Consider the following 13286-nt stretch of genomic DNA (forward strand, 5'->3'; position numbering starts at 1 on the left):
ATCATGGAAATTAATATGATGCAACACAAGCACATTCAAAATATCTAATTCCTCTTGCCTTATCGCGTTTATTTGGGGTCAGCCATTTTTTTGTATGACACAAGCTTATGCCCGCGATCCTAACTGACTTGTCACAGAGCCTGACATTGGGAGGGGGAGGGGGAGGGGGGGTATTTTTTGTCTGTAGAAGTGTGTGTTCACTGGGCTGGTTTGCATATTCTGAGGGACGAAACACCCCGAGTTTCCGGGTGAAAAAAAAACTCTCCTCCTCCAAATGAGACCGGCTAACTCACCTTTTAGTCGAAAGAGACCTAAAGGTTCCTCATGCCACCGATGGGAATCGAACCAGGTCTTTCCGACCAAAAAGCTTCGTCTATAACGACTGAGCTATGGAGGCTCTTGGCACCTTCAAAATATATTTTATATATTTCCGTTAATTTAATTCAAAAACTTACTATGTTGAATGAGGATACTGTAACCACATCTGAATGAAATGGAATTTCATCATGCCTTTTACATTTTATGGATTCATCATGATTGTTTAAGGCATGTATATTAGAGTACTTTTCTTCTTCCTTTTCTTCTTTTTCAACTTTAAGTGTTTTCTTTTCTTCGGTATCAGGACTCAACTCTGAGAATCAAAAAAATTATAATAATAGTTGAAGGCACAAGTTAAAATTACAAATGATTTAATACATTTCTTGTGTGATTTTTATAAATTAAATTAAAGAAAATGTTGGGATTCAAACAAATAAATAATTAAATTACACAGCTTCGCAGTATATCTACATACAAATATGCTTATGGGTATCTTTTTATTTTTGAATAATTTTATACTTAATAATCAACTTCACTCACAAAAATACAATTTAACATAACCATTAATGAAATAAGAATCAAATCACCAATACTTCACATTTTCATATACACTGAAGTGCCACTACCAGGTAACATGTTAGACCCCCCACACCCCCTCTGGCCTTGATAATGGCTGCCACACGATGAGGCAAGGACTCCACAAGCTTGCAAAAATGTTTCACAGGTATGCTGACCCATGAATCCTACAAAGCTGTCCACAATTTGCTCAAGTTTGGCAGTGATGGGACACAGGACCCAAACACTCTGCTCAACAGTAACAAAGATTTTCTAGGGTTTCTAGGTGGCCACTTCATTATTTCAGTCAGCAGAATGCTCCTGGAACCAAGCAGTAGACTGCTTGAAACTGTGACACCATCCCTACTGGGATGCATGATGGACATAAATAGGTGTAAATGGACAGCCATGAGTTCCATGTATAAGATGCACTGAGAGTCATTGGTACACATACCAAAGGCATCCAAGCCGAAGACACCCCCCCCAGGCCATCACTGAGCCACCATCAGCTTGTAAAGTTACAATTTGACATGCAGGATCCATGGATTCATGGGGTTGGTGCCATATCCTCAGTCTCTCATCGGCACTATGAAGTTTAAATTGCAATTCATCACTCCAGACTACATGTTGCCAATTTTCATTTATCCAGTTTTGATGTTCTTTAGCCCAGGCAAGGCTTTCAAGCTCTGTGTCGTACTGTTAGAAGTGGGACTCTCATAAGTGTGGCTCCTGAAGCGAGATGGTGAAGTGAACACTGCACAGTCCTTTCATTGACTTTCCGGCTGGAACCTTATTCAGATGGGAGGTGATTTGAGATAATCTCTAGTCCCTATCAGTCCATGCAATGCAAGTCAGACGGTGAAGCCCACGATCATTCAAGTCTGGCTTCCCTTTCCAGTTTGTCTCGGTACTTGTTTTTTTTTTGCCAGAATTTTCATATTCTTGGAATACTCTTGAAAATGTCGTATGAGAAAATCCAAGTTCATTGACAATTTCAGAGATCAAGTGACTCATCTATCAGACAACTATGATCTGCCATCTCTCAAATGCAGCTAGATCCTGCACATTCTATTACGCTTCTCATGACAAATGCCTGGAAAAGCTAACGCTGACAGCTAAATATAAGCACAGTTTGAGCCACGCGTGTGCACAAAAGTGAGAGTTGCAGTACAGAATTTGCATACAGTCTCCTATCCCTAATTCAATTGCACTTCAGTGTATATTTTCATATATACTGGAACAAGAAATTTGAATAGTGGTAACCTTTTGATTAAACTTTACAGCATATATTCTAGATTCTGAAACTGTACACTATTAATCAAAACTTAATTTAGAAATAAAAAACACATCGTTAACTGAAATCAGAATAACTTTCAAAACACAAAGATTATTGAAGAAAAAATTGAAAGAGTTTGAGAACAGGAACCAAACCTTGGAAATTCAGTGGCAAGCCTTGAAAAAAACCCTGATTGATTCAGCCAGAGAGACATGTGGTGAGGTTGTCTGCAAGGATAGAAAAATCAGAACTCCATGGTGGACACAGGAAGTTAAAGAGGCAGTGAAGGAAAAGAAGAAAGCATATCAAAAGTTCCTGGCAAATAAGCCAGCTTGTGCTCTTAGAGAATACAGAGACAAATGTAAGAAAGCTAAAAATTCTGTAAAACTAGCTAAACAAAAGTAATGGGAGGACTTTGGCAAGGACATAGAAAATAAATATCAAGGTGGCAAAATATTCTGGAGGTTAATGAAGAAGCTTAGAAATGGAGGCAAGAGTGCTGTAAAAGGAATTAGAGATGATAAAGGTGACATGAAAATGGGAGAAAAAAGATATCCTTGAAGTACGGAGTAATTACTTCAAAAAATTGCTAAATGAAACAAGCAGTGATAACACAGTGGTAAAAAACACTCAACAGGCATACAGTCAGGAATACATATCCATACTTGAAGTAGAAAAAGCATCAATGGCTTGAAATGTGGAAAGGCAGCAGGAGCAGATGATAATCAACCAGAAATGCTGAAGTATGGTGGTATAAGTGTCTTACAGTGGCTGCACTGCATAGTTCAGAAGGCACGGACAGAGGGAAGAATTCCCGATGATTGGAGTAGAGCTCATAGTACCCATATATAAAAAGGGAAATAAAACTGAATGTGAGAATTACATAGGTATTTCCCTACTGAGTGTTCTTGGTAAAATTTATGCAAGTATACTTGAGAAACAGCTGAGAAGAATTGTGGAAGAAAAGCTTGGTGAAAAACAAGCTGGATTCAGGCCAAATAGATGATAATCGATCAGAAATGCTGAAGTATAAGTGTCTTACAGTGGCTGCACTGCATAGTTCAGAAAGCATGGACAGAGGGAAGAATTCCCGATAATTGGAGTAGAGCTCTCATAGTACCCATATATAAAAAGGGAAATAAAACTGAATGTGAGAATTACAGAGGTATTTCCCTAATGAGTGTTCCTGGTAAAATTTATGCAAGTATACTTGAGAAACAGTTGAGAAGAATTGTGGAAGAAAAGCTTGGTGAAAAACAAGCCGGATTCAGGCCAAATAGAGGCTGTCAGGTTCAGATCTTCACTTTATGACAAATAGTTGAGAAATCATGGCAATATAACAAAGATCTGTATTTAAGTTTTGTTGATCTGGAAAAGGCATATGACAAAGTGCCAAGAGAGAAGCTATTCAATACGGTAGTTATATGGTGTCAATGGGGCATTATATCAAGCAATACTTAGTCTTTATTTGAGTTGTAAATCAGCAGTTAGAATTGAAGAAAGTACAGTAACATGGTTTAATGTTAAATCTGGTATGAGACAAGGATGTATATTATCCCTCTGTTACTCATTATCTATATGGATCACATTATGAAGGAAAGTGGTATTAAACCTGATATCAAAATTGGAGATGTTAATGTCAGCTGTTTGCTTTATGCGGACGATATTATACTTCTGAATAAATCCGCTCAAGCCTGCAAGGTTCCCTGACTAAATTGAATAACTGTTGTAATAGATATGGTATGAAGGTCAGCATTTAAAAGACAAAGACAATGAAAATTGGTAGAATTGTTGAAAATGTCTACTGTGTTATGAACGGGGAACCTGTGGAACAAGTAAAACATTTCAGTTACTTAGGTACGATTTTTAGTGAAGATGGTAAATTAAATATGGAAATAGACAACAGAATCAACAAAGCTGGTATGGTAGGAAGTCAACTGAAAAAATTCATATGGAATAAGAGAGAAATTAGTCAGAACACTAAATTAGCTATATACAAAACAGTGTTCAAACCAGTTTTAACTTATGGATCTGAGAGCTGGGTCAGAAGTAAAACACTTGACCAACGACTAGAGAGACTGCAGATATGAGTCCTGAGAAAGATTAGGGGCATGAACAGATGGCATCAATGGCAATATCATATTAAAAACAAGAATATTAGGAAAGAACTTGACATTGTCATCATCCAGGAATGCATTAGCAGAGCTAATCTCAGGTAGTATGGTCACTTAAATAGAATGGGTGAGAAAGATTAGAAAACTACAGAATGGATTGATGAAAATGAGATATTGTACAGAGGACAGCATGGCTTTGTGAAGGGTAGATCATGCCTCAGTAACTTGCTCAAGTTTTATAACAAGGTGACGGCTGAACTGGATAAGGGAAATGGGTTTACAGTGATACTGCTGGACCTGCCAAAGGCGTTTGACAGGATACCACATGGAATTCTAATCCGTAAACTACAACATATGGGAATGGATATAGGGTTGGTGAGATGGATAGCTGGGTGGTTGATGGAGAGATATCAAAGAGTAGTTTATTCAGGAGTAGAGTCCAAAAGACGGCCTGTGACTAGTGGTGTGCCACAGGGTTCTGTTCTTGGACCACTGCTGTTTAATCTGTTCATTAACGATATAGGGAAGGGTCTAAGTGGGACAGTTCATTTGTTCGTTGATGATGCAACGTTGGGTAGGGCGATAGTGAATGCAGAAGATGTCAAAGTCTTGCAAGATGACTTAGATAGATTGGAGTTCTGGACTAAGGAGAATGGATGTCAATTTAATGTGACAAAATGTAAGGTTATGCATTTCGGAGTGAAAAGATTAGCAGCAGTATACCACATTGGTGGAACTGTACTCCAAGAGATTGATGAGGCCAGGGACTTGGGAGTGTTGGTGGATAGGGAGATGAAGTTTAGGGGGGCACATTGCAAAAGTAGCTAAATCAGCTCATCAACTCACTTGGTTGTTGAAAAATACTTTGACGAGCAGAGACAAGCAAGTTATTGTACCTCTGTACCGAGCCCTGATAAGACCTCATCTCAACTACTGTGCCCAGATTTGGTCACCTCGGTTCCTTCTTGATGGGGAGGAGGTGGAGAGGATCCAGAGGCGAGTGACTAAGATGATAGCAGGTCTATGGAATGAGCCATATGAGAACAGGTTGAAGATATGTGGGTTGCAGAAACTAGTTGATAGGCAGAAAAGGGGAGATATGATTGAGACATTCAAATTGCTAAAAGGTTTCTATAGGATTAATTCAGAGGATATTTTTGAGATCAGGACTGGTGGTGGGAGAACTAGGGGACACCCATGGAAGCTGGGCAAGAGCGTGGTTAACAGGGGTGTTAGAGCTGGGTTCTTTACTTTTAGAGTGGTAAATGAGTGGAATAAACTGCCAGAGTCTGTTGTGGGTGCTATGACAGTGAGCGAGTTCAAGGCAAGGTATGATAGATACTGTCCGAATGTTGAACAGTTGTGTGAACATGATGTTTAGAGCCTCCCTCGATGAGTCTAAGGACTCCCTGGAGTAGCCCGTAATAATAATAATAATAATAAAAAAACAGGTGTTGTCTGCCAAGTTGGCAGGAAAACGACCCAGAGGAAGACCAAGATATAGGTGGGTTGATACGGTACAAGGTGCCTTAGACGATAGAAATATAAGATCTGATAACGTTCGAGTCTTGACAAGTAACAGACTGATTTGGAGGAAAATTGTAGATAGGAAGTTAATAATGATGTAAATTTTTCATGTAGTACTATCATATCCTGTACACCCATTCAGGGCACATGGCAGGAATTTGATGATGATGAGAATAACTTTCATTGAAACCAATTTAGAATATATAATGAGTATCTCCGCTTCACTATATACACTTTTATTTTCAGTAATCATCAGATATAAAAAATCATCTAAGAATGTTGGACTGCAAAAGAACATTTAGCAGCTGATATACAGGGTGTTCGGGATAAATTTGACATATTTATAATTAATTATATTTTTCCGTAAGTTACATGTATTAACACACACTTCTCTTCATTTAAAAGTTTGGACCCTTCTTCATTCATATACAAGATGTCAGAAAGGATGGATAGCTGGAACCCACCTGAATCATGGAAGAGAATAACTTGTATCATGATGATTCGTGCCCGCCATCAAAATAAGGATATTACGACTGCTGCCCAATGCTCCCTGAATACAGTAAAAACAATCAGGCATGAACTAGAGACTTGCAATGGTGACTACGAGGATGTAGCAAGAAGAAAGATCCCTAGCAGACGATCTGATTGCGTTCGTACAGCAGAATTCCTCGCAAATCTGCAGGAACAGGTGTTGAAGAACCCTGGCATTGGAATTCGGGCTTTGTTCGTGGAGTTGCTAACTGTAGTCAAGCCCTGGATAACAAGGGTAGCCAATGGTAGGCCGTATGTATGGCAGCAGGATTCGGCCCCTTGCCACACCTCTGGGAAAAGTCAAAAATGGTTGTCTGAAAATTTCTACGACTTCACCAGTCCAAATGTTTGGCCTCCAAACTCCCCAGACCTTAACCCCATGGATTATTTTGTATGGGGCGCAGTTGAAAAAGACACCAATCGCACTTCCAGTAATACAAAAGCCCAGTTAATGGATAAAATTAAAACAGTTTTTGCGGCCCTTCCCAGGGAGACTGTAGCATCAGCTTGTTCGAGGTTCCGAAGCAGAATTGAAGCTGTGATCGATGCTAATGGTGGTTATTTTGAGTAAATCTTGTTGATAGTATTGTAATTAACTCTGCCTGTAATGTTTTTTTGTCAATTCATTAAATTTAATAGATACAAAGAAGATTTTCTTTTTCCTTACGAAACTGTCAAATTTATCCTGAACACCCTGTAAGTTAAGGGGATAAAGATCCCTTATTGTTTTTCAGCCAGTAAGCGAAACTAAGATCGAAAACTACGATCTGTAACGTTTCATGCCGACGAACTGTCAGCGTAGCCAAGCGTAAGTGATCACTTGGTAGTGCCACACCACGGCAACTCATTGCAAAGGTGGAGCAAGCTCCCTCACTGTTCTTGATATTTTCTCATAATGTAAAACACACAGCTCTTAAGAGATGTAGTACTGTTTTACATTATGAGGAGAGGTCACTACCCAGACCGGTTTCAACCTTTTTTGAGGTCTCATCAGTGAGTAGCTAGACCTAGAATATCAGAGTTTAAGTGAAGAAAACTTACATATTTTTGCTATACGATTGACCGAAAGGTGTGTCACTATATTATATTATAACATAGCATAACTAAGATGAAAAGCCAAACGGCTATTTTTTTCTGGCGAGGTTGATTTTTCATCTTATTTAGCAGCTGATGTTCATGTTTTTAACAGACCTAGTGGAAATTAGCAGAATGATGACTGCCAGTTTGGAGAAGCATGGCTGATGGAGGTACAAGAAGAAAAGACATGAGGCTGAAAGAGAGTGTCTAGGAGACAATGGATGAAGTGAGCTCATAAGAAAGAGTTCATTGATTAGCTGGACTACTCTCCTCTCAACAGCATCAGGAATTTTTTGAGGGAGTTTTAGTGCATCACCCCCAAAAATGAGGTCAGTATTCTATAGATTGGTAAATTTGAGATTTGTAAAGTTAGTAGGCAGATGGTGTCTTCAGCAGAAAAGGATGCCAATTTTTAGAGTCTGAAGAAGCTACTGATGTGATATGCTTATGCTAGAAAAGATTAGAGGTGAATATCTAGAAAAGGTCTGAGGAAAGAGATCTGATCCTATCTAGCAATCATGTATTATCAATTGTAAAGGAAAGTGAAATAATATCCTTTTTGAAAGAAAAATGTAGGACTGTGCTTTAGTAACACTGAAGGTGATTAGTTTATCCCTGCTCAAGAAAAAATGACATAAAGGTCTGTGTTTAAGGCATTAGTTGATTAAACTTTAGATTAAAGAATAAGTGTACGGTCATCATCAAAACTATGAATTAATTTATTGATGAGTGAGTAAAAGCCTATAGCCTTTTCTCACTGAGAGAACCTTGAAGTACTAGTATGCATATAGACAATTTGTGCAAGATCATTGGTGGCAGCAGATAATGACAAGCATCATTATCTCTACCATCAGTGCAGCTGGAAAAAGGAAGGTCAGCTGGAATTGTTCACAATAATACCTCCAGAGAAAATGATGTTGCTATTAGAAGTTAGATTGAAGAAATGAACATTAAAAAACAGGATAAATAATGGCATTAGGAGAGCAAGAGACAATAAACAAATATAATAGGATGACACAAGGATATTTCTAACCAAAGAAGATAAAAAAGAGGATATTCTAAACTGGTTGCTCTCTGACAATAGACACTAGAAGAAACAAGCATAAATGTCATCTGTAAGAACAAAAGGATCAAAGAATGCATAAATGGAAAAGTGATATTGAGCAATGATTGAAAAAGCTACAAGTTTGATTTATGTTGCAAAAGAAGGTATGGTTTGTCTAAATGGAGATGAAATGAAGATAGATGAAATCTGGAATTATGACCACATACATCTGTGATGCATATCTCAAATGTTTTAGATGTTCTGTACACTATTTCTCTTTGATTGACTTTTCATTATTGCTGTTGTTAATGTAAGATATAATTAGGAGGGATATAGAATATGACTTTCTTCATTAAGTCCAAGATAGAAAATTTCCTCCAGATTCTCTGCAAATCTTTGCCCTAGAGGTATCCCCCCCATCCCATAGCAATACTCAGATTCCCCCCTCCAAGCATACCTCACAGGATAGCAGCACTATCTAGGCAATTCCAGAAATGCCTAAAGCATTACTATTAGGTTCAATTCGATATATATTAATGGCCAGTCTCATAGCCATTTTAAAGCTGCATCCTTGAATGTTTGGCTTTTTCACAATGTCAACTTGGCTCTAAAAACTCATATCACATGCCAAGAGAACAGGAAAAGTTTCGTTTTGGCCATGTTAAATCCCTATAGTGGCAATTACACTAGCCAATAAAATTCATCTACCACCTAGTGAAGCCTAACATGACAGAGAAGCCTGTAGAAGATGCATCTTGATTCAAACCTATGTTGATTCACTTCTACATTTTTTTAAAAATTTTCTCACACACAAGCTGCAGAATATTTAACATAGTGTTTTGAAAAGTCTAATCCAGTCTGATAATTTATGTCCATTTACTAGAGGATAAGTCCAAGTATATTACCAGGACCACAAACATGAAGGCAGAGAATCTGGAGGATGCAAATCAATCAGACTTCACTCACGTTTACCCCCCCCCACACACACACACAGGGATGAACCCTAAACATCACTACCACTATCATTTTAGACTTACAAAATTTAGCCTAGTTAGGCCTTCAAATTTTGATTCCATTGTGGTCATCTTAAGAAAAATATCTACAGTTCTCTTTGAGCTTATACCTGTAATTTAAAGGTTCCTGTTTTATATAACTGCCTTACATATGGTTGAGAGGCACAGAATTATTCCAATTAAAATTCCATGAATTAAGAAACATTTTGTGAGGCTCTTTAAATAACCTGTGAAAGAACTCTGAGACACACTTCCAGTGATGAAGAAACAATGCAAATTGTGCATAAGTATCTTCTTATTTTAGGAGTTAGTACCTGCAGTTCATCCATAACAGTTCTGATTACATTAGAACAATGAATGTCATTAACATGTATGAGAAACAATGGGTGATTTTATTTTTAAGCATATATAGACTGGGGATACCTTTCTCATGGCAAAAAAAAAACTGAAAATGTTACATCTAAAGAAGTTCAAAAAATACACATCCTTTTTACCTGTGGGAAAAAATATCCATCCGTCTCTTCATGGCATTCGTAGAATTTCTTGTTTGTGTAGCTTGAACAGATGAATTAAAGATACCAAGAAATTATATACTTGGTTTAATCCATTATCCAAGTGTAAGCAAACAAAGTTTGCACCTGAAGTATCTTTCAGGACTGGAGCAACTCATGACTTCTCATCACTTGCCTTAGTATCCCATAATGCAAAGCACATCTCCTTGCAGACATGTATAATGCTATGCATTAAGGTAAGGGTCACTGCCCAGACCGGTTTTGACCTTTATTGAAGTCTCATCAGTGGGAGCCAGACCCAGAGGTGGTAATGCTAAGGTGGAAGTAATGGAGAAGTCATATTTTCCTGTCTATCTATCTATCCAGATGCAAGGGAGGTCAAGGCCTGATTTCCCTTGAAAACAAGATTAGATCTTTCAGGATAATCCTCCTCCTAAAAACACTTCAATGCAATCACACTTATGTGACCACCTTCGATTACATCACGAAATCATCCACCAGAGGACTTACACTTTCCACAATCCTCCGAATGGCCAGTCCTGCACCATCTCCTCCTAAGCTACCTCTTTTTTTACAAAGACGCTCTACAGCAATGGAAAAACACAGGACTTCATCACACACTCACAGGATCAACAGAATCAGCTGTACTTACAGAACCACTATTTGCGAACAGAAACATCACAAGTCTCACAACGGGCCAGCCTTTTCTTTTCCCTACATGGAACTGGGCAGGAATAAGAGTCATAGGAGACCTCCTAACCCACACCCTAAAGTGGAAAGCATTCACAAGCCTACCAATGAAGAACCCAAAAACTGAAAAGCAATATCAACAGCTGCAAGCCTCCATTATAAAAGCCTATCCAGATATCGCTACACCTCAGGAAATCCGTATTCCTTCTAGAAACTGCTTGGGGCCAATATTTCATCTTGTACAATCTGAAACCTCACTTCCAATTCTTCCCTCCAACTACAAGAAAATCTCATGTCAGTGTCCCCATCCTCGCCCTTCTTATACTCAGCCTTAACACTTTCATCTACAAGGCTGCATATACCACACAGTTTTCAGTGGGATCTGCCATATAAATCAAAATGTGCCAAACCAGATTCCGATATACAGTGGAGACTATGGCACAACATCTTGCCAACTCCTTCTAAGCTCTACAAATTTCAGCTAAGAGAAACAGATCTGTGTCTATTCTGTGACGTTTCAGGTACCTTGGAACACACATATCTGACCTGTCCCACAAACAAAATGATAATCACCTATGCCCTGAATACTGCCTCGAGCACCTGTAACTACGCACACAGCCAAGAAGACTACTGGAATTTAGTCCACACAGAAGAAAACAGACACAGAACATGCAATTTCCTCTTCATCTGCGCTAAGGCCGTCATCTACAGCTTCTACCTAAAACAGACAAGTAACCAGCACCCATCCATCACTGAAACTGCACAAACCCTCATGTATATCCTCCGTCGGAAACTAAAAAGCAGGCTGATATTGGAACTTGAGCACTTCAAAGAAACAAGAACTGTCGCGAAATTCATAGAGGCGTGGAATCCGACTGGTACCCTCTTCTGGATTGACGACGACAATGTGCTTCATCTGAAAGATAACTCAGACTGCAACTGAACTGTAAATTTTTAATTCATTTGTTGCATTCTGTATTGTACACCCGAAAGGAAAAATGTTTTCTTTCTCTGAAATATATATACTTAAAAACTTATAATATATAATATGTAAATAGTCCTTGTTACCTATCGTGTAATGTTTATTTTAATAAGTTAAATAAAAAAATAAAATAAAAAATATCCAGATACATATTATTATTAGTAGTAGTAGTAGTAGTAGTAGTAATAATAACAATAATAGCAATAATAGTTAAAGGAAAGCTATAAAAAAAAAAAAAATCCAGATACATAGATATCTATCTATCCAGATACAACTATCTATCTCTAATCCAGAGTATTGTAATAATTGAAAGTTTTTCACTTGGTTATATTATAAATTAAAGATACCAAGAAATTATATACTTGGTTTAATCCTTGATCCAAGTGTAAGCAAACAAAGTTTGCGCTTGAAGTATCTTTCAGGACTAGGGCAACTCGTGGCAAAGGTGGTATAACTTTGAACAAATGAAGTGGTTGCATTTACTGCAGAAATAAGGGAAGAGTTCATGAAACATGAGAAATATGGCTCAGCTTACCTACAAAACATGTTATTGAATGGAACAAATTATGTTGCTTCATTGCAGTTCTTTCAAATTTCAGAGATTGTTTAAGGAGCCTTATAAACTTTTCCCCCTCATTGATCAAATCTTTCATAAGAATAACTCTCGAAGATATGACTTCCCATATCTGTAAGATAATGCCTATCCTCAAATGGAACAGATAATGTTTGCTGACATTATCTATTTCAGTTGTATCCATTATAATGCATATTGCATGCTCTTTGAATTTTTATCTAACAGATCCAAGAGTTATCAGTGCTCTGATGATGTTTGTTATTAATATTACAAGTCTATTCTATTTTATTATTAGTGTATGGACACTTCCATGGAGTCTGAACTCATTGTGGGAGAACCAAACTATCCAACACAATACTATCACACCTCTCCTAAAGCAATCACACCTCTCCTAAAGCAGCACTCAACTAACTCTGCCAATTCATTCCATTCATTTTATCACTTTCCAAGTGAAAACTCCAGTCCTTACACATCCATACTAACTATGCTCTTCTTTCTTACTTCCAAGGATGATCTTCAATCCTATAAAACCCTAAGTAATTTATATGTTGCTATCATATCCCTCTTTTTGCCTATCAACCAACTTCTGCAATCCACAAACCATCAATCTATCATTATTGGGATCATTCCACAGACCACTCACCACCTTGGTCACTTGCCTCAGGCTCCTCTCCATTACTTCCTCATCCCCAAGAAACCTAGGTGACCAGACTTGAGCAAAGTAATTCAGATTGGGGTTTCCTTTGGCTTGCTTGGCTAGCTTCTTCTCATATATCTTTTTTTTTTTTTTGCCTTCCTTACCATGCTGGTCACTTTTCTTATTATATACCCTCCACACACTTCCTTTCTTTATAGCTACTGCTTAATGATATTATTCTTCCATCTAACTCCTACCTCATTAACCCTCCTGACCTTAGGTATACAATTTGATACTGCTTCCTCCAGATGCCCTTAAATATCTCCCATGCACTACTAACATCCTTCCCTTGCAGGTTTGTATGCCATGGCACAGGTTCCAACTTTCTCCTAAGCTTGTTATAATTCCCTGCCTTGTAGTTCCATATATATCCCT

The 13286-nt window shown here is 38.0% G+C and overlaps 1 protein-coding gene across 1 annotated transcript in view; it reads right to left on the reverse strand.

Annotated features, from left to right (window-relative positions):
- The window catches only part of LOC150095766 (putative E3 ubiquitin-protein ligase UBR7), a 105865-nt gene that overhangs the window by 36299 nt on the left and 56280 nt on the right, over window positions 1–13286 (reverse strand). Inside the window, exon 7 of the mRNA XM_090410237.1 lies at window positions 456–631. Within this exon, the coding sequence (XP_090266363.1) occupies window positions 456–631 (176 nt within the window). The remainder of the gene's footprint in view (window positions 1–455; window positions 632–13286) is intronic.

This window comes from Typopeltis vanoorti, chromosome 20 (genome assembly GCF_054136105.1).
Source record: "Typopeltis vanoorti isolate ZY-2024b chromosome 20, IOZ_Tvanoo_1.0, whole genome shotgun sequence".
In the NCBI taxonomy this organism is placed as follows: Eukaryota; Metazoa; Arthropoda; class Arachnida; order Uropygi; family Thelyphonidae; genus Typopeltis; species Typopeltis vanoorti.